Raw genomic sequence first — 23,231 nt, forward strand, 5'->3', positions numbered from 1 at the left:
TATAACGTGATAATACAAAACGAGCTGCCCTTTTTTGCACCCTTTCGATGTCCTCCGTCAATCCCACCTGGTAAGGACCCACACTGCGCAGCAATATTCTAACAGAGGACGAACGAGTGTAGTGTAAGCTGTCTCTTTAGTGGACTTGTTGCATCTTCTAAGTGTCCTGCCAATGAAACGCAACCTTTGGCTCGCCTTCCCGACAATATTATCTATGTGGTCCTTCCAACTGAAGTTGTTCGTAATTTTAACACCCAGGTACTTAGTTGAATTGACAGCCTTGAGAATTGTACTATTTATCGAGTAATCGAATTCCAACGGATTTCTTTTGGAACTCATGTGGATCATCTCACACTTTTCGTTATTTAGCGTCAACTGCCACCTGACACACCATACAGCAATCTTTTCTAAATCGCTTTGCAACTGATACTGGTCTTCGGATGACCTTACTAGACGGTAAATTACAGCATCATCTGCGAACAGTCTAAGAGAACTGCTCAGATTGTCACCCAGGTCATTTATATAGATCAGGAAGAGTAGAGGTCGCAGGACGCTTCCCTGGGGAACACCTGATATCACTTCAGTTTTACTCGATGATTTGCCGTCTATTACTACGAACTGCGACCTTCCTGACAGGACATCACGAATCCAGTCGCACAGCTGAGACGATACCCCATAGCTTCACAGCTTGATTAGAAGTCGCTTATGAGGAACGGTGTCAAAAGCTTTCCGGAAATCTAGAAATACGGAATCAACTTGAGATCCCCTGTCGATAGCGGCCATTACTTCGTGCGAATAAATAGCTAGCTGCGTTGCACAAGAGCGATGTTCTCTGAAGCCATGCTGATTACGTATCAATAGATCGTTCCCTTCGAGGTGATTCATAATGTTTGAATACAGTATATGCTCCAAAACCCTACTTCAAACAGACGTCAATGATATAGGTCTGTAGTTAAATGGATTACTCCTACTACCCTTCTTGAACACTGGTGCGACCTGCGCAATTTTACAATCTGTAGGTACAGATCTATCGGTGAGCGAGCGGTTGTATATGAGTGCTAAGTAGGGAGCTATAGTATCACCGTAATCTGAAAGGAACCTAATCGGTATACAATCTGGACCTGAAGACTTGCCCGTATCAAGCGATTTGAGTTGCTTCGCAACCCCTAAGGTATCTACTTCTAAGAAACTCATGCTAGCAGATGTTCGTGTTTCAAATTCTGGAATATTCCATTCGTCTTCCCTGGTGAAGGAATTTCGGAAAACTGCGTTCAATAACTCCGCTTTAGCGGCACAGTCGTCGATAACAATACCATCGGCACTACCAGAATTTCTTCGGATTTTCTACCAAATTTCGAGACAATGTTTCGTTGTGGAACCTATTAAAGGCATCTCGCATCGAAGTACGTACCAAATTTCGCGCGTCTGTAAATTTTAGCCCATCTTCGGGATTTCGCGTTCTTCTGAACTTCGCATGCTTTTTCCGTTGCCTCTGCAACAGCGTTCGGACCTTTTTTGTGTACCACGGGGGAACCGTTCCATCTCTTACCAATTTATGGGGTATAAATATCTCAATTGCTGTTGCTACTAAATCTTTGAATTTGAGCCACATCTCGTCTACATTCGCATAGTCAGTTCGGAAGGAATGGAAATTGTCTTTTAGGAAGGCTTCTAGTGGCACTTTATCCGCTTTTTTAAATAAAATTATTTTGCGTTTGTTTCTGATGGATTTTGAAGAAATGGTATTGAGCCTAGCTACAATGACCTTGTGATCACTAATCCCTGTATCAGTCATGATGCTCTCTATCAGCTCTGGATTGTTTGTGGCTAAGAGGTCAAGTGTATTTTCGCAATCATTTACAATTCGCGTGGGTTAGTGGACTAACTGCTCGAAATAATTTTCGGAGAAAGCATTTAGGACAATCTCGGAAGACGTTTTCTGCCTACCACCGGTTTTGAACAAGTATTTTTGCCAACATACCGAGGGTAGGTTGAAGTCCCCACCAACTATAACGGTATGAGTGGGGTATTTATTTGTTACGAGACTCAAACTTTCTCTGAACTGTTCCGCAACTGTATCATCGGAGTCTGGGGGTCGGTAGAAGGAGCCAATTATTAACTTAATTCGGCTGTTAAGTATAAACTCTACCCATACCAATTTGCACGGAGTATCTACTTTGACTTCACTACAAGATAAACCACTACTGACAGACACAAACACTCCACCACCAATTCTGCCTAATCTATCTTTCCTGAACACCGTCAGAGACTTCTGCAGAACTTATTTCAGGCTTTAGCCAGCTTTCTGTACCTATAACGATATCAGCTTCTGTGCTTTCTATTAGCGCTTGAAGCTCAGGGACTTTTCCAGCGCAACTACAACAATTTACAACTATAATTCCGACTGTTCCTTGATCCAAGCATGTCCTGTAATTGCCAAGCACCCTTTGACATTGCAGCCCATCCCGCACTTTCCCGAGGCCTTCTAACCTAAAAAACCGCCCAGTCCACGCCACACAGCCTCCGCTACCCGTGTAGCCGCCAGCTGAGTGTAGTGAACTCCTGACCTATTCAGCGGAACCCGAAACCCCACCACCCTATGGCGCGAGTCAAGGAATCTGCAGCCAATACGGTCGCAAAACCGTCTGAGCCTCTGATTGAGACCCTCCACCCGGCTCTGCACCAAAGGTCCGCAGTCGGTTCTGTCAACGATGCTGCAGATGGTGAGCTCTGCCTTCATCTCGTAAGCAAGACCCGCAGCCTTCACCAAATCAGATAGCCGCTGGAATCCAGAGAGAATTTCCTCAGATCAAAAGCGACACACGTCATTAGTGCCGACATGTGCCACCACCTGCAGCTGGATGCACCCTGTGCTCTTCATGGCATCCGGAAGGACCCTTTCCACATCAGGAATGACTCCTCCCGGAATGCACATGGAGTGCACACTGGATTTCTTCCCCTCCTTAGCCGCCGTATCCCTAAGAGGCCCCATTACGCGCCTAACACTGGAACTCCCAACTACCAGTAAGCCCACCCTCTGCGATTGCCCGGACCTTGAAGGCTGAGAATGATCCTCTGAAACAGGGCAGGCGGCTGCATCTGGCTCAGCCAGAGACAGTGCCTGAAACCGGTTTGTCAGACGCACCGGGGAGGCTTTCTGATCAGCCTCCGGGGACGCCTTTCGCTGCCTGCCACGCCTTGGAACGCCCTCCCAATCAACCACAGGCGAGGGCTCAGCCCCACTGCGCAATTTAAATAAGAATCTACGAAGTAAACACTAAAGCGCGATGCTACAACTATCAAATACTATAATACGCCCGAAATATATGAATTAAACAATGCAAGTACCCAAAAACACGCAAAGAAATTAATTAAACTATCTAACAATCAAGTAAGCTAGGGTTATACGACTTGCTGCTGCAGCTGCTTATCCAACGGCGGCAGGGAGCACACTGACTGACCAACCGACACTGGCCGTTCAAAACAAAAACAGAAGACAGACGACTACGCGAATTTACACTATTCAGGTAGTTAGGCTCGATGCTACAACCCTCAAATACTATAATACGCTCGAAATATATGAATTAAACAATGCAAGTACCCAAAAACACGCAAAGAAATTAATTAAACTATCTAACAAAGAAGTAAGCTAGGGTTATACGACTTGCTGCTGCAGCTGCTTATCCAACGGCGGCAGGGAGCACACTGACATGGAAGTGATCGCTTGAAAATATTTTTCCTAAAAGGGGTCAAAGAAGAAAACGAGATTAAGAGAATTAGCAGAAATATGATAAGGACACACAATAATGACGAAATTTGAAAAATAGTAAAGAAAAAATTGAGGAGGACACAAGAGGATATATCACCAGTACTATAAAAATTAATGAAGGTGTATTGTTCAGAGGAACAAATGAAAATTCAGGTGACTGGTGAGTATGTTGACGCAAAGAAGATGCAGACAAAATAAAAGACTACATACATGCTAGTTCTGATGATGTAGACCCCAAGAACCGTTTCGAAAGATTAGTAGAATGAATTTACTTTGATAATATGACTAGGAGAGTTCACAACAGAATAAAAATTATAACAGGTGTCAGTGGGTTAAAGTCAGTTACAATACCAGCAGACTGCTAATGAAAGTGTAAAATCAAACAATCTAATGGAATTGGTAGTTGCTGATTTGTATGGGCCTCTGTGAAAAGCGAAATAAATTTTAGTTATTTTGTAAGGTGGCTATAATTTCGCACCTTACAAGCACTCATCTACATACTTTGCCGTGATTTACAACCGTAATTAGGTACCATTTGACAGGTTATATATCGTATATACGAATATTTAAAGACTTGTAAATAGTTGCTAACGGTTATTGCATGAAAGGTGACAGAGTGTCTTTATTATCAAAACAGTATAATGAATGATTGCCTATACTAGTAGAGGTTGGAACGCCAGTGGAAATGAAACGGCAGGCGTAACTCAAGCCCTGGGTGGAAAAGCCCACACAGGTGTGTTGGTCCTGCTTCACACAGGAACTGCCAAGACGGAAGGTCAGGGCACCTGAGCACTGAAGCACAATATGGCGGCCACCTGCCAGTATTAAAGTGTGGACGGAAGGATAACCGGATAATACTTCGGAAACTCTGAAAATCTTGGACGCAACAGAGGAAGTGTTACCTCGGAAATCGGAGGCTGGGTTATTTCCGAGGAATTTTACTCTGAGAAGTGTACCACTGTATGAGTATAGGTATTTCCTCGCAAACGTTCCGCGCTGGATGACAAGGGACTGAAATATGGTTGGGAAGAATCTGTAGAGAAGGAGAATATTCTGTGGTTTCGAGAATATGATTCGCCTTCTGAGTTACGAGGGAGGGGAGCCGAGCTTTGCTCGGAAACCAGCGGTGGAGGGAAGATGTTTTCCGTTTGGAGAACCTGGGTTTGACAATCGCTCATTATCAGCTTTTGTTAGTACCGACAGACTTGCTGTATTTGCTCTCAGGAGATTTTATAGTTAGAACGGTTAGGCCTGTACTGTTGCGAACTTCTGAACTTCGCCCCCGGGTAGGGAGTCGTCGTTGAGTGCTCAGCGTTCAGTGATTGATTGCACTTCTTCTGCCTATACTCACGTTGAGACGTTATGTGAACTCCGACCTTCTGGCTGGGTGTTCGCATTTCTCGTCTGAAGAACACAGAGAAGAGAAGAAGTATTAGAGTGTACTAATCAGAGGACCGCCTTCTGGCACCCTAGTGTTTGAAAGAGTTTTATTTGTGCCCGCAGTTCTTCCATCGTCCCAGATGTGTACGAGAACCATCATTCCGACGCACAGGACGCAGTACATTGCTAATTGCTTCGGCTTATTAGGGCTATAAAGCTAAACAGCTGTGATCACGTAAATTTTATTTTCAATGAGGTTGCACACCACTGTAGATCATCTTTGAAAGTAGTATCTTCTAGTATTTGGTCAGTAGATGACGTCAGTCGTCTCACGTTATTTATATTAGATCGCGTAGCCATAAAAAGGGGCAGATTTGGGCAATGGATCGATCGTATTAGTTAGGAAATTCATTTGTATCTCTTTACATCCACTGGACATTGATATATAAACATTTGTAATAAAGGGATTTTAATCAACAATAAATGTATAAGTGAAAACAGCATTTATCATTTAGTAGTTACTAGTTCCCTTAATCATTCACTTATGTTTATGTTGTAATTTATATGTTAAAGAGCAAGAAGGAGATAATCATCATTAAGTGATCCTAAGGTCTGTTTCAGGGGGTCGTAAAACAGGGCCAAATCATCATTTTTTCGTTCAGTATTTCCATTGCGCACATTCATTTTACACCCGCCTGGAGTCGTATCATGGATATGGCTTACCCTACCAGGATCCTAATTACAGTCTTCTGATAGTAGCCATAAAGTGGTTTGAAACCTCGAAAATTTTCAAATTTTTTTTTTCCCATTTATAATGTTTAGGTGTTATTGATAGTGATCACTAGCTTGCGTGTATAGTTTGCACTGGGAAAGTCGCGCGATAACATTTAAAGAAAAATTGTGTATTTTATTGTATTTCTTTTCACAGGCGTTGCAATTTATCGATATTTATGTTATGCCATTTGTCGTTGTATTTGTTTGTATTGCACCGACACTGCTCGTAAACGACGTTGCCATTAGTTTAGCTTGTTTGTTGTAGATATTTTATGTCTCATGTCGGCTGCATAATAAATGTGAGTAGTGTAAACTGTGTGTACTTTTAAGGGAACTCTTATCAGAGATCAGTTCATGATAACTAGGGCGAAAGCGTGCTTAGTAGCACAGCGGATCACTAGTTGTAACGATATAGAAATGGCAAAGACAGGGGGGTAGTCAAGAAAGCCTATGGGATGAGAAAGTTAGCTTTGTTAGCAGCACAAGGCACAGGTGAGGAGAATACCTATACAAGGGACCTTTTTGAGGATGATAGACACAGTCAAGCGCGTGGTGGGCAATCTGTTAGCGAAGATGAGGAACAGAGACACACTGAGGCAATCGTAAAGACACAGGACTATAATGTACGGAGTCCAAGTGAATCCGGAACAACTAAGAATCGTGGTGGATCGCCGTCGGTGACGTCGTCACGAGGCAGCATATCAAGGGTGCGCGGTGATGACTTTTTTGAATACCAAGAAATGGAAAGGTAAAAGGGCAGATGATCACCTAAGAATAGGGGAAGGGAAAGTCACAATAAGAGAGAAAATTTAGATAATGTCAAATTGCCTTAGGTCCACATGGATTCCTTACCATAGGTAAATTGAACTACGGACAACAAAGCAATTTTAGCATTATCATATTTTCTGACAGCAACTGTAAATTAAAAGTAGTGAAGAGAAAGGGGGGGGAGGGGGACATTGCACAGTGCACAAAAATTTATTTACCTCATAATTTATTAAATACTGAAACTATGCTGGGAGTAAAAGATTCCAAATAAGCAAATCCACAAATAGCCAGATAAAATACGGGACTGTAGAATCTAGAACTATTTTCGCTAAATATGTAGCCAAGGGGCTTAGGATTGTGAAGTAAGACCTAATATGAAATTTTCCAAATCTGGTATGGAAAATATGGGGAAGTACAAAAGAAGGGTATGAACAACTTTGCACTATTTTTCAAATAAAACACAAGGATTACAGATGTAGAGGTCTCTTGCAGAGAGTTAACATTACAGTCAGAGAGACAAAGAAAATAACTGTGAAAGCCGGATAAATCAGGAAACAGATTCCAGGGACTGAGCACTTACGCGAGGCTTTTAGGTCTTTTTGTCACAGCTAGTTAAAAAAAGAGTACTTACCATGTGTTCGAATGCGAGGGGAACGAAAAGTTGTGAGAGGTGCGACACACCAACTGAGAGCAGCTGCGCAGCATTTCGCCAGTCGTTGGAGAGCTGTTCCAGGTAAGCCGTCGTCCTGTTCTGGAATTCTGGAGCAAAAGGCGGACGACATACACTATGTGATCAAAAGCATCCGGATCCCTCACACCCCCCCACCCCCCCCAAAAAAAACATACATTTTTCATATTAGGTGCATTGTGCTGCCACCTACTGCCAGGTACTGCATATCAGCGAGCTCAGTAGTCATTAGACATTGTGAGAGAGCAGAATGGGGCGCTCCGCGGAACTCACGGACTTTGAACGTGGTCAGGTGATCGGTGTCACTTGTGCCATACGTCTGTGCGCGAGGTTTCCACACTGGTAAACATCCCTAGCTCCACTCTTCCCAAGGTGACAGTGAAGTGTAAACGTGAAGGGACACGTACAGCACAAAAGCGTACAGGCCGACCTCGTCTGTTGACTACATAGAGCGCTGACAGTTGAAGAGGGTCGTAGCGTGTAATAGGCAGACATCTACCCAGACCATCATACAGGAATTCCGAACTGCATCAGGATCCATTGCAAGTACTATGACAGTTAGGTGGGAGGCGAGAAAACTTGGATTTCATGGTCGAGCGGCTGCTCATAAGCCACACATCACGCCGGTAATTCAAACGACGCCTCGCTTGGTGTAACGAGAGTAAACATTGGACCATTGAATAATGGAAAAACGTTGTTTAGAGTGACGAATCACGGAACACAATGTGACGATCTGATGGCAGGGTGTGGATATGGCACCTACCTAGTGAATGTCATCTGCAAGCGTGTGTAGTGCCAACAGTAAAATTCGGTGGCGGTGGTGTTAGGGCGTGGTCGTGTTTTTCATGGAGGAAGCTTGTACTCCTTGTTGCTTTGCGTGGCACTATCACACCACAGGCCTACATTGATGTTTTAGGTACCTTCTTGTTTCCCACTGTTGAAGAGCAATTCGGGGATGGAGACTGCATCTTTCAACAAGATCGAGCACCTGTTCATAATGTTACACGACAATAACATCCCTCCTGTAATGGACTGGTCTGCACAGAGCCTTGACCTGAATCCTATACAAGACCTTTAGGATGTTTTGGAACGCCGACTTCGTGCTGGGCCTCACCGACCAACATTGATACCTCTCCTCACTGCAGCACTCCGTGAAGAATGGTCTACCATTCTCCCAGAAACCTTTCAGCACCTGGTTGAACGATGCCTGCGAGAGTGGAAGCTGTCAGTTTTCATCAAGGCTAAGGGTGGGCCAACACCACACTGAATTCCAGCATTACCGATGGAGAGCGCCACGAACTTGTAAGTCATTTTCAGCCAGGTGCCCGGATACCTTTGATCGCATAGTGTACTTGGAAACAACCAAAATTTTCAGATTTCTGTAGAAGCACAACTTCTACTTTTTGCCTTCACCATAGAACATAGAGAATATGAAAACAGAATTTACTTTTTGGAACTAGATCAATATACGCTGTCGCAAATGGTAAGAATTATAGCGTGGACACCTTGTCGAAACGTGACCAAACTTTAGTTCAGTATTTTTATGCCTGTGGGATGTGATGATCGAAACTCCATCCTTATCCTTTTCAGTAGAGAAAACAGACATTCGAACAGATGAAGAATGATGTGAGTACACGATGGTTACTATGTGTGTCTAATGCTAACAGAATTATTAAGAAGTAGATCACAAAACAAAATGTCCAGAGGACAGGCCTGTGCAGTTTATCTCCATCTTTTTGGCTTTGAGAAAGGTTGAATCTTTCACATAAAGGATCCGAGAATATCATTCGGCCAGATCGCACCAACAGTTGGCTGTAGTGCGATGACTGCGGAACATGTGGTGACGAGGTGGGCTCAGAACATCAGCGTGGGCATAGGACCACTACCCGACTGTGCCAAAAGCTTAAGAGAATCGTCAGGGAGAATCTGTGTGGAAAGCAGCGGGATATTAAAATACTGAGGAACGACGAGCTGCATTTGAAGGTCCCTAATGCTGTAGACACTGCATTAATAAACTCCACAACATGCAGTTCCATTGAAGAAGAACAGACATCTCTAAAAAAGCCAATCACAGAAACTGGACAGACAAATATAGACACAAGGAAGGTAAATACAAAGAAACTTTGGGCAACAGAAGAAATAATTCAATAGATCGACGATGAGGGATCAAACGGCTCTAAGCACAATGATACTTACACTACTGGCCATTCAAATTGTGCACCAAGAAGAAATGTACATGAAAACGGGTATTCATTGGACAAATATATATTACTAGAACTAACATGTGATTACATTTTCGGGCAGTTTGGGTGCACAGATACTGAGAAGTCAGTATCCAGAACAACCACCACTGGCCGTAATAACGGCCTTGATACGCCTCGGCATTGAGTCAAACAGAGCTTGGATGGCGTGTACAGGAACAGCTGCCCATGCAGCTTCAACACGATACCACACTTCATCAAGAGTAGTGACGGCGTATTGTGACGAGCCAGTTGATCCGCCACCATTGGCGAGACGTTTTCAATTGGAAAGAGATTTGAAGAATGTGCTGGCCAGGGCAGCAGTCGAATATTTTCTATATCCAGAAAGGCCCGTACAGGACCTGTAACATGCGGTCGTGCATTATCCTGCTGAAATGTAGGGTTTCGCAGAGATCGAATGAAGGGTAGAGCCACGGGTCGTAACACATCTGAAATGTAATGTCCATTGTTCAAAGTGTCGTCAATGCGAACAAGAAGTGGCCGAGATGTGCAACCTATGGCACCCCATACCATCACGCCAGGTGATACCCCAATATGGCGATGACGAATACACGCTTCCAAAGTGCGTTCACCGCGATGTCGCCAAACACGGATGCTACCATCATGATGCTGTAAGCAGAACCTGGATTCATCCGAAAAAATGACGTTTGCCATTCGTGCACCCAGGTTCGTCGTTGAGTACACCATCGCAGGCGCTCATGTCTGTGATGCAACGTCAAGGGTAACCGCAACCATGGTCTCCGAGCTGATACTCCGTGCTGCTGCAAACGTCGTCGAACTGTTCTGGCAGATGGTTGTTGTCTTGCAAACGTCCCCATCTCTTGACTCAGGGATCCTCCTTACACGAGGTATCACAACAACGTTTCAGCAGGCAACGCCGGTCAACTGCTGTTTGTGTATGAGAAATGGGTTGTAAACTTTCCTCATGTCAGCACGTTGTAGGTGTCGCCACCGGCGCCAACCTTGTGTGAATGCTCTGAAAAGCTAATCATTTGTATATCACAGCATCTTCTTCCTGTCGGTTAAATTTCGCGTCTGTAGCACGTCATCTTCTTGGTGTAGCAATTTTAATGGCCAGTAATGTAACATCTGAGGTCGTCAGTCCACTAGACTTTGAACCACTTAAACCTAACTAACCTAAGGAGATCACATACATCCATGCCCGCGGCAGAATTTGAACCTTTGACCGTAGCAGCAGCGTGTTCCGGACCGAACCGCCTAGAACCCTCGGCCACAGCGGTCGGCTGACGATGAGGGGGTAAAGAAGAAATACTTTAGTTGATCGAAGAAAGAAGGAAGTATACATACACTCCTGGAAATTGAAATAAGAACACCGTGAATTCATTGTCCCAGGAAGGGGAAACTTTATTGACACATTCCTGGGGTCAGATACATCACATGATCACACTGACAGAACCACAGGCACATAGACACAGGCAACAGAGCATGCACAATGTCGGCACTAGTACAGTGTATATCCACCTTTCGCAGCAATGCAGGCTGCTATTCTCCCATGGAGACGATCTTAGAGATGCTAGATGTAGTCCTGTGGAACGGCTTGCCATGCCATTTCCACCTGGCGCCTCAGTTGGAACAGCGTTCGTGCAGGACGTGCAGACCGCGTGAGACGACGCTTCATCCAGTCCCAAAACATGCTCAATGGGGGACAGATCCGGAGATCTTGCCGGCCAGGGTAGTTGACTTACACCTTCTAGAGCACGTTGGGTAGCACGGGATACATGCGGACGTGCATTGTCCTGTTGGAACAGCAAGTTCCCTTGCCGGTCTAGGAATGGTAGAACGATGGGTTCGATGACGGTTTCGATGTACCGTGCACTATTCAGTGTCCCCTCGACGATCACCAGAGGTGTACGGCCAGTGTAGGAGATCGCTCCCCACACCATGATGCCGGGTGTTGGCCCTGTGTGCCTCGGTCGTATGCAGTCCTGATTGTGGCGCTCACCTGCACGGCGCCAAACACGCATACGACCATCATTGGCACCAAGGCAGAAGCGACTCTCATCGCTGAAGACGACACGTCTCCATTCGTCCCTCCATTCACGCCTGTCGCGACACCACTGGAGGCGGGCTGCACGATGTTGGGGCGTGAGCGGAAGACGGCCTAACGGTGTGCGGGACCGTAGCCCAGCTTCATGGAGACGGTTGCGAATGGTCCTCACCGATACCCCAGGAGCAACAGTGTCCCTAATTTGCTGGGAAGTGGTGGTGCGGTCCCCTACGGCACTGCGTAGGATCCTACGGTCTTGGTGTGCATCCGTGCGTCGCTGCGGTCCGGTTCCAGGTCGACGGGCACGTGCACCTTCCGCCGACCACTGGCGACAACATCGATGTACTGTGGAGACCTCACGCCCCACGTGTTGAGCAATTCGGCGGTACGTCCACCCGGCCTCCCGCATGCCCACTATACGCCCTCGCTCAAAGTCCGTCAACTGCACATACGGTTCACGTCCACGCTGTCGCGGCATGCTACCAGTGTTAAAGACTGCGATGGAGCTCCGTATGCCACGGCAAACTGGCTGACACTGACGGCGGCGGTGCGCAAATGCTGCGCAGCTAGCGCCATTCGACGGCCAACACCGCGGTTCCTGGTGTGTCCGCTGTGCCGTGCGTGTGATCATTGCTTGTACAGCCCTCTCGCAGTGTCCGTAGCAAGTATGGTGGGTCTGACACACCGGTGTCAATGTGTTCTTTTTTCCATTTCCAGGAGTGTACGTTCAGAAAAAGAGAGAAATTCAGAAAAAGAATTCACTTGAGGATGAAATAAATAAGAGTTGCAAGTAATTAAAAGTGAAAAGGCTGCAGAAATAATGTGAAGAAATCTGAGCCGTGCGCGCTCCCTGCTATCGATTTGGGTACCTCGTTGAACCTCAATGGTTTTAGTTGCTGAGTTTCGGCTTTTTGTGCTTCCAATGTGGTGACACTCTTGGCAACAACGCGAGGCTAATTTAAGATCGAGTAAATCTTGTAAAAGTGACTGTCTGCTCAGGGGGCCATTATCTGGAGGTCGACGTGTTGACTTTTAAACGGAGCCATCTTGGAATGATGGCCTGTGCTGAGGTGTCGCTTTTGGCTGCTCTCTGTGTTCGGGTGGCTGGAGTTTTACTTCGGGGGCCGCGCCTCGCCTACTGAACAACTGTGTCCTTAGTCTGTCCTCGAGATGACGAGGCTGCACAATGCGGTTCGTTTTGGCGAGTTCCCTGCTGTCTTGACTGGTGGACGTAGCAATCTGCATCTTCCGTGATTGACTTCGCTCTAACTCATGGTAATTTCCAAGAAGCGTTGCGTATCGAACGCGAGAGCTCTGACCGATACATATCGTACGACGAAACAACTCGAACGCACGGCTGTCATAGCGGGAGATATGGAAAGTGTTCAGCCCGTTGCCACGGGAACATCGTGTATCGTTTAGCGTTGTGAATAGGAATGAGTGAAGCCGCTGTAGTCTCGAGTACCAATACTCTTACCAGGCGAAAGTTGATTCCTCGATTGCGTAGTGTGCAATCTCGTATGGAATTCTGTTGTGAATAGTGATTGCTGCCAAATGAAGACTTCATAAACTGTGTGATTTGTTACGGAAACCGGCGTGTGCAAATTCTAACAAAGGTGCCAAAGCTGATTTCCCATATCAGTTGTAATGTGTATGGTGTCACAACACTCATCGGAAAGGAAGAACTCATGTTTCGACAATTGTAGTTTGACCTCCGAAAAGAGCTTTATTTTAGTCTCGTGTTGGGTAAAAGACTACCCTACAAACTACTGCTTCCGAAACTGAGTTATCGACTACCGACAGACACCGCTTGTGTCTATTACGTGTTCTGTCGAGAAGTCTGCTGTGTGATAGTCACGAATGACAGTGTTCCGATTGGTGGACAAAACAAGTAGCTTGAATAAACAAATCGCATATAGCCGATCGGAAATACAAGAAAGGACCACTGTTAAGAAACGAAATTGGACACAACATAGATTTTCGGAGGCACTGAAAGGGAATCCCGAAAGTATAACTGAGGGGCAAGAAAACTTAATGTTTCTCATTAAGGACATTCATCCTACCAGGGACTAAAGTTATAACAGACGGGATTAAGTCCTACAACATCCTGAAAAAAAAGGATGGATTTATAAATCAACATGAATTTATAAATCATTATCGCCTCTTCGGACGATTCATTTGTTCACACGCAGATTATAGAGCGCTTGTGTTAATCTGTCAAATCTTTGATTAAAAGAGAGAGCCGACAGGGAGACAGGGTCGAACTATACCTCCTCCAGTACCTGTATTTCCACAATTTGCGGCTGCGTGAGAAAATTCAATCTTCTCAGACTCTCCCAATATTTCACAGAGACATATCTAGAATGTAACCGGATAATGGAGACCAAGGATTTCTCCCGGCTGCGTATACAACCCGCGGAAATGAAAAAGACGTGGCTGCCGAGTAAAGTAAGTGAAATCACTAGTTTCCTTTGCAGTTGACGGTAACTTAGTAAATGATCGTCTTTTTTTGTCGTTCTAGTCACCACAATAAACAGTATCCTTGTTTGTCGCCACTAGAGTCCTCTGGTCGATATACAGGGTGAGTTACTAACTATTGCCACGAAGAATAACTTCGAAAGTATGATAGGACCTGAAGAGCTTGTGGGAGAACAGTTGCATGGGACAACGGGGGCCATAATATGACGTTGGTTTTTTGTTGCTAGGTTGGGTCACTTCAGAGATATACAGGGCAACTTTTTTTTTATGGGAAGCTATAGTTTGGCACTTATTTTCTGATAGCGGCTATCGAGACGAATCCAACGATGTGTAACAGTAAGGTCTTTGAAGGTCAAAAAGGTGGCATGAACGTCCATTTACAGAAGGTGTTCGAAGTGATGACCATTGGTATGATTGCAGTGCTGCAATCTTCTTATCATGAATTGAGTGGTATCCCTTACCTCTCCGGCACTTATCGAACACATGCTCTGACAATTCTCTCTCGCATATCTTCAGGTGTAGTTGGAACGTCTTTATAAACAATGTCTTTACGAATCCCCATAAGAAAAAACCCAGAGGTGCAAGTCTGGCGAACGAGTCGGTCACGACAAATATCCTCCGCGTCCAAAACAACGATTTGGGAATTGTCTCTGCAACTCATTTCTAGCCATCAACGAAAAATGTACCGGACGCCCATCGTTTTGATACCACACTCTGTTCCTTGTTCCTAAGGATATTTCATCCAGTAACATATCTAATGTTTATTGCAGAAATGAGGTGTACTTATTACCATTAAGATTTCCGTCGATGAAATAGGGGCCTGTAATTCTGTCCTCCAGAATCCCACACCATTCACCGACCACGGTTTTCGTTGTGTAACTTGGCGCAGCCAACGTGGATTTTCAGTTGCCCAATAATGCATGTTATGCAAAGTAACATTTCCATGGTTCGTGAATGTAACCTCGTTAGTAAATAAAATAAATTAATAAATGTGTCATCTCTCTGAACCTGAAATCGAGCCCATCGGCAGAATTCAATGCGATGCCTACAATCCGTACCACTTAATTCATAATGCAGACTGTTGCGGTAATTTATGGTGATGCAGAACACGAACAACACTACTCTGGCTCAAGCCAGATTCCCTTGCGATTTGACGCGAACACAAGGATCTAGAACGACAGAGGCAAGGCAAGAGTACCAATTTCCGTTTCCTCGTTAGTAACTTTCCTTTGCGGGATATGTTTCCGAAGCTTTAAAGATCCAGTTGTTCTCAATTCATCATACACATATTTAAAATTTAGATGTACGACGTGTAGGATGAGTTTTTGGGTATATCTTTCAGCGTATAAGTCTCTACCTCTCACTGAATTTCGTTGGCATTCCCTGTAAATGAGAAGTATATCGACTTGTTCTTTGAAGGACTGCATTATTCACATTCGCTTGATTCGACGATACAAGTCTTACCGTTCCTATTAGTGTTGTATTGCGAAACCGTCGAATGTTGTTTATCTACATCTACATCCATACTCCGCAAGCCACCTGACGGTGTGTGGCGGAGGATACCCTCAGTACCTCTATCGGTTCTCCATTCTATTCCAGTCTCGTATTGTTCGTGGAAAGAAGGATTGTCGGTATGATTCTGTGTGGGCTCTAATCTCTCTGATTTTATCCTCATGGTCTCTTCGCGAGATATACGTAGGAGGGAGCAATATACTGCTTGACTCTTCGGTGAAGGTATGTTCTCGAAACTTTAACAAAAGCCCGTACCGAGCTACTGAGCGTCTCTCCTGCAGAGTCTTCCACTGGAGTTAATCTATCATCTCCATAACGCTTTCGCGATTACTAAATGATCCTGTAACGAAGCGCGCTGCTCTCTGTTGGATCTTCTCTAACAACTCCACCTGGTACAGATCCCATACTGGTGAGCAATATTCAAGCAGTGGGCGAACAAGTGTACTGTGACCTACTTCCTTTGTTTTCGGATTGCTTTTTCTTAGGATTATTCCGATTAATCTCACTCTGGCATCTGCTTTACCGACGGTCAACTTTATATGATCATTCCATTTTAAATCACTCCTAATGCCTACTCCCAGATAATTTATGGAATTAAGTGCTTCCAGTTGCTGACCAGCTATTTTGTAGCTAAGTGATATGGGATCTATCTTTCTATGTACTCGCAGCACATTACACTTGTCTACATTGAGATTCAATTGCCATTCCCTGCAGCATGCGTCAATTCGCTGCAGATCCTCCTGCATTTCAGTACAATTTTCTATTGTTACAACCTCTCGATACACCACAGCATCATCCGCAAAAAGTCTCAGTGAACTTTACATGTCAATGACACGTTAGATGGGAATGCCGTATTCGGTGAATATTTACTACTTGCACGACATACGAGAGAGAATTGTCAGAGCACGTGCTCCGATAAGTGCCGAAGTGATAAGGAATACCACTCAATCCACGATAAGAAGATTGCAGCACTGCATTCATACCAATGGTCATCACTTCGAACACCTTCTGTAAATGGACGTTCATGCCTCCTTTTTGACCTTCGTTGACCTTCAAAGACCTTACTGTTACACATCGTTGGATTCGTCTCGATAGCCGCTATCAGAAAACAAGTACCAAACCGTAGCATCCCCTTTAAAAAAACAAAGTTGACCTTCATATCTCTGACGCGACCCCGTCTAGCAACAACACACTAACGTCATTCTATTGCCCCCGTTGTCCCATGCAACATTTGTCCCACAAACTTTTCAGCTACTATCGTACTTTCGGGGCTATCCGTGATGACAATAGTTAGTGACTCACCCTGTATGCTGTTCGGAGCCTGCGCGTTCGGTAGACAACGCTTCTTGGAAATTACCTAACGCAGGAACCGCGGTATTTGTCAAGCGTTAATCTGTTAATTAGGGCTCGCAAGACTAACTTTTCCTTGTCATCTTTTAGTGTCTTTTGTTGTTCTTGTCCATATTCTTCTGGCCGTACTTTTGCCAGTGCATTAACAGTGCATCGGCATGCTGAACGTCATTTAGCCTAACGGTCACTGGACTGAAAGTTGTGCCTGCTAGTGTTGGTGTGTGCAGTTGTAAATATAAGTATTTTATATTCTCGAAGTTAAATACTTCCACTCAAGTTTAACCCTAGGACGCCCAAGACTTTTTCTCTAACTTTGATGCCTAAGGGGGGGGGGGGGGGGAGGGGGGTTCGGCGAGCCCACAGCTATTAAACAAGTTTACTGACGAAAAATTACAACTTTCAAAATGGTTTATGTATTTTAACTAAGGCATCGGTTTATAAATGTTGTTAATTGTTATAAATACTGGATCGAGTGAATAAAAAATTGACATATTGCAATACAAAATACAGATGTGTTCATATACAACAGACTACTCTGAGTCCTCAACTTCAAGGCAAGAGACACACCTCACAATTATTTCTGAATGTGTGTACACAGATGTTTATGACACTGTCCACAATACTGTTTTGGTTTGCTTAAATTGTTGCACTTCTGCTTCTTTGTTTTAGCTTTTCTTACACAAATATGACACCGACCTTTCCCTGCAGGAGGCTGACGTGCTTCTGTTGTCACTTCTTTGATTTTCTTTTGTAGAATAGTCTCCATTGATTGAACAATTTGGTTAGATAACCCTCTTGCATTGGCACTTCTTTCTCCTATCTGCAATTTCACTAGTTCCATCCCAGCTTGCAGAAGATAAAGTTTCCGTTTGTTGTGTTTCTTTTCATTCCATCTTGGATGTTGCTGGATGTATATGGTGGTTGCATTGATCGAACAAATGTCGATGAGAGAGTAAAATACAGATAGAGGCCATCTCTTTGTTCGCCTCTCGCAGGTGTAAATACGCGCCATTTGATCAATGGTATCAATTCCACCTTTAGTGGAATTATAATATGCATTTATCTCGGTTTTATTCTTCTCTCCTCCAACAGTGCCATTATCTTGGTGCAATGTTGCCAAACATCAGTAAGTTTTTACTTGGTTTCGTTTTTGCTGTATAGGACACCAAAGTCACTGGAGGCCTACGTGTTGGGAACTGCACTAACTCACTGCAAGTTTACAAGATAAATAACAGCTGACTGACATCAACAATTACTTCTTCTGAAAGTAAACCGATTGTTGTGAATATCAAGAATACCAACCAACAAGAAACAAACTTGCGTTGTTGTAGAGATGAGAAATACGAAATCCTACTAAGGGAAATTTTCTGTAGCATGGAAGCATAAGGGGGGGGGTTGTTGGACCCATAATAAGTTTATTTATTGTTTCTTTCAAAGCAGGAATTTTCTATAAAATATATTGACACTAACGTTTCATAAAATAGCCAACAAACAATAACTCAAAGGGAATATGTAGTATGAAAGTTACTTGGGCAAAAGCAGGGGACGTAAAAAAATTGTGGGTTCAACGAACCACTCCCCCCCCCCCCCCCCCCTTAGGCGTCCTAGGGTTAAGACTCGTGTTCTGCGTGTTTTCGGGGAGGCATGTGCCTCCTTTCACTTGCTAGCTGAATCTGAAAACTAGTGCCATTGAATTTAAGTGCTTCTTCGGGTTTGGTATTTGTAGCCCCAAAACAGGTTCTGTTCCATATCCCCATGATACTGTTCTATTTAAGGAGACTTTAAGGTTTGTCATTAGTCTGTTATGTAAGTCTAATTTCTGTTCTGCATATTCCAGAATCTGTTACGAATCGAGCAAGCGCCTGGGCCCCTAAGAGGAGCTGTTGTTAACTGATTAGAGCTTTCTGCTCCGTTCACTACACGGGCATGCGTAATTTGTATTATTTTAAATTTTTTTATTAAGGTCCTGCTCTGTCGACTTCACAGACGTTTATCGGTTGATTCCTTTCTAACTGTTTGACTTTTTTACCTGTTTGGTTTAGTACTAATCATAAAATATTCTGCCTTGTCCGCTTCACAGACGGATACAAAAGGTACTCTTTCAAAAATTTGGGAACAATTGTTTCACTGACTGCCTCACAGACGCGCATAATTTGCTGTTCTTTTTAAAATGTCGCGTGTTAATGATTTCGGTTACGTACTCTGATAAGCTTAGAACTTACGTTGGGTATGCTTCACTGGCAGATGCAATTAGCAGCCTTTTAATATTTCATTGTCTGCTTCACAGACGTGTATATCACATTAAAAATCAGCTGTCTGCTACTGTTTATTGCAGAAACTATTGCTAAAATCTTTTGTTAAATACATGCCCTTTTATCAGACTCTAAGGATTTGTTTTGGATACGCTGATCGTTGCAATAAAAAGTATGCTCCCCGCGGCAATTAAATATTACGTGTTATGATACTTGTAAGATTGTCCTCTGCGTAAATAAATAATTGTTTTGTTACGCACAGCACCTTACTTCTCGCAGATCCTAGCTCCCTACCAGTTCAAAATCGAAAAGGATATGATCAGCGGAGGGACTGATTAGTATATGAAAACGTCTAAATAGCTTCCGTGAAAAAAACCAAAGGTGTTAACGTTAAGAACTCAAGAGGAATTCGGTTCTTAAATACGAACTAGAGAATGAATAGGAGCAAAGATTACACCGAAGACCTCTACGATGGAGACGAGGACACAGGGGATTCATTAGGAAAGCCAGAGTTGTGGAAGACTTGCGATTTGAGTTTTCTGTACGATTAATCAGTCCTTACGACGACCGTTTCTCATTCTGTTTCTTCACATTTTTCCAGTAGCCAAATCACTTTGGTTTCCCTGTACTTCATATTTACGTTATTCCTAAGTGACTTTCATTGCTGTGTTCCACTCTTTTCCTTATCATTTGTTGACCTCCTTCCTTTTCGTCGATCAACTGATTTATTTATTCTGTAACCCAAGGTTTGTTCGCAGTTTCCTTCCTTGTACCTATATTTGTTTGTTCATTTTCTGTGATTGCCATTTTTATAGGTGTCTACCCCTCTTCAGCTGAGGTGCCTATTGTGGAATTCATTATCGCAGTATCTGTCACATTAGAGAACTTCAAATGCACCTCATCATTCTTCACTACTTTAGTTTCGACTTCTTTTCGTACTGATTCTTCTGGAACATCCTCTTAAACTCACTCTACTCTTCATACTGAATTGTGACCCGAGTCTGTATACGCTCCTGGATACGAATTACAATCCAATATTTAATTTATGAATCTCTGTCTTACCATGGTATAACCCAGTTAGAATTTACCCGTGTTTTGAGGCCTTGCTAATCATAACTTGTGTGCGGAAGCAAGCGCTTTCGGTAGCCAGCGAGAGAGACAGGGGCTCCCTCTCGCTTTCGCTCAGCTCCAAGGCCAAGGCTGGCCTCCAACGGTTTAGAATTAAACTTCGTGTTTCCTTCCTGTTTCCGTCTCGCATATTTTTGTGAACCGCCGTACTCTAAACCCATGTGGTGGGTGGGACATTAAAACCTTCCTCTTCTGAATTGTCTGAACAATACACAGCGGAATTGAAATTTTAAGATAATGGAGCTTTGAGGAAATTTAGATTCTGCTGTGTGTTAAAGGAGTGTGATAACTTATGGTATCTGTGAACAAGTTGGTGCATGTGAACATATCCCTTAAAGTAGCGAGGAAGAGTTTATTTTCCACACACAGCGAGATGGAATGTGGACAAGAGGATTCCAAATTGTGTGTATTGCAGTTAAGGCTACTTTCGTGTTGCTCAAGTCAGTAATTTACAGGCCCTTGTGGCGTGGATGAACACAGTTTTAGAAAATTAATACTTTTGAATGTGATAAGGTGAGAAAACCCGCCGCCCCACAGTCCTTTTCTTGTGATTTTCGAACAGAGTATTCGCTATTACTAGCTGTAAGACTCAAACAGTCTTTTTCCCTCTCATTCTTTCTACCAGGTCCGTATTCTCCTGAAACTCTGTGTTCTGCTACTCATTAAGGATCTTTAGCTTCTTACGATTCCACTTCGCTGATCCCCATTCTATGTAGATTGGGCCTTTGCATTTCCTTTTTCAGGTTTTGTAGCTTCCGTACTACGTTCAAACTTCTGCGTTCCACTCACCAACTCGTATAAAGGTCCCGTTTAGTTGGTTGTTCAACCTTGTTCTCATGGTTGCGTATCCCTCGACAGTCTGTACCCAGAGGTCCGGATGGGGCACTAATTTGAGATCTTTTGGCAGAGGAGAGAGTGTCTCGACACTTTATCAGCTACAGACTTATCTCCTATGCATACACAATATGTGTTTTTAATGCAGTGGAGTCCATTGCGCGCTGCGTTTTCAGGTTGCTGATCATTGCTGATTCTTCCGCTTTTCGCAGCAGATTCCCACCCTAAAGGCAAGACGTTGCACTGAAACTCAGTCCGCTCCTCCGTCTTCTTTGACAAGCCATTGGAAGAGCGAGGATGACTCGTTATGCCAGAAGTCCAAGGCCGCTACTGCTGATGGTCTTTCTTCAGAAATGGGCGGTGGATCTCGTCGAACCAGGAGGCAGGACGTTTTAGTTGCTAGTCAAAGGGGCTTCTGTATGGCTAGATTCTCATGCTGCGATTTTCAGTGGTCAGTTTTCTATTTTTCTCTTAATTTTCCGTTTTAATCTCAGTTCTTGAAGTTAAAATTCATCATGCTTAAAGCGAAAAACTCTCAGCTACAGGTGCCTACGCCAGCTAGACGGCTACAAAGCCATGTGTGCCCTTTTAATACATTACATTACTGGCCATTAAAATTGCTACACCAAGAAGAAACGCAGATGATAAATAAGTATTCATTGGACAAATATATTATACTAGAACTCACATGTGATAACATTTTCACGCAGTTTGGGTGCATAGATCCTGAGAAATCAGTACCCAGAACAACCACCTCAGGCCGTAATAACGGCCTTGATACGCCTCGGCATTGAGTAAAACAGAGCTTGGATGGCGTGTACAGGTACAGCTGCCCATGCAGCTTCAACACGATACCACAGTTCATCAAGAGTGTGACTGGTCTTGTGACAAGCAAGTTGCTCGGTCACCATAGGCCAGAAGCTTTAAATTGGTGAGAGATCTGGAGAATGTGCTGGCCAGGTCAGCAGTCGAACATTTTTTGTATCCAGAAAGGCCCGTACACAACCTGCAACATGCGGTCGTGCATTATCCTGCTGAAATGTAGGGTTTCGCAGGGATCGATTGAAGGGTAGAGCCACGGGTCGTAACACATATGAAATGTAACGTCCACTGTTCAAAGTGCCGTCAATGCCAACAAGAGGTGACCGAGACGTGCAACCAATGGCACCCCATACCATCACGCCAGGTGATACGCCAGTATGGCGATGACGAATACACGCTTCCAATGTGCGTTCACCGCGATGTCGCCAATCAACACGGATGCGACCATCATGATGCTGTAAACAGAACCTGGATTCATCCGAAAAAATGACGTTTTCCCATTCGTGCACCCAGGTTCGTAGTTGAGTACACCATCGCAGGCGCTCCTGTCTGTGACGCAGCGTCAAGGGTAACCACAGCCATGGTCTCCGAGCTGATAGTCCGTGCTGCTGCAAACGTCGTCGAACTGTTCTGGCAGATGGTTGTTGTCTTGCAAACGTCCCCATCTGTTGACTCAGGGATCGAGACGTTCCGTTACAGCCATGCGGATAAGATGCCTGTCATCTCGACTGCTAGTGATACGAGGCCGTTGGGATCCAGCACGGCGTTCCGTATTACCCTCCTGAACCCACCGATTCCATATTCTGCTAACAGTCATTGGATCTCTACCAACGCGAGCAGCAATGTCACGATACGATAAACCGCAATCGTGATAGGCTACAATCCGACCTTTATCAAAGTCGGAAAAATGATGGTACGCATTTCTCCTCCTTACACGAGGCATCACAATAACGTTTCACCAGGCAACGCCCGTCAACTGCTGTTTGTGTATGAGAAATCGGTTAGAAAGTTCCCTCACGTCAGCACGTTGTAGGTTGTGTGAGTGCTCTGAAAAGCTAATCTTTAGCATATCACAGCATCTTCTTCCAGTCAGTTAAATTTCGCATCTGTAGCACGTATCTTCGTGGTGTAGCAATTTTAATGGCCAGTAGTGTATTTCGTTTGTTGAGCTTGTTGCAATGGTGAGAAATTCTACGTAAATTGAGCA

At 44.2% G+C, this 23,231-nt stretch overlaps 1 protein-coding gene across 1 annotated transcript in view; it reads right to left on the reverse strand.

The window, feature by feature from the left end:
* Window positions 1–23,231, reverse strand: part of LOC126271480 (uncharacterized) — a 137,535-nt gene that overhangs the window by 73,167 nt on the left and 41,137 nt on the right. Inside the window, exon 4 of the mRNA XM_049974157.1 lies at window positions 7,323–7,450. Within this exon, the coding sequence (XP_049830114.1) occupies window positions 7,323–7,450 (128 nt within the window). The remainder of the gene's footprint in view (window positions 1–7,322; window positions 7,451–23,231) is intronic.

This window comes from Schistocerca gregaria, chromosome 1 (genome assembly GCF_023897955.1).
Source record: "Schistocerca gregaria isolate iqSchGreg1 chromosome 1, iqSchGreg1.2, whole genome shotgun sequence".
NCBI lineage: Eukaryota > Metazoa > Arthropoda > Insecta > Orthoptera > Acrididae > Schistocerca > Schistocerca gregaria.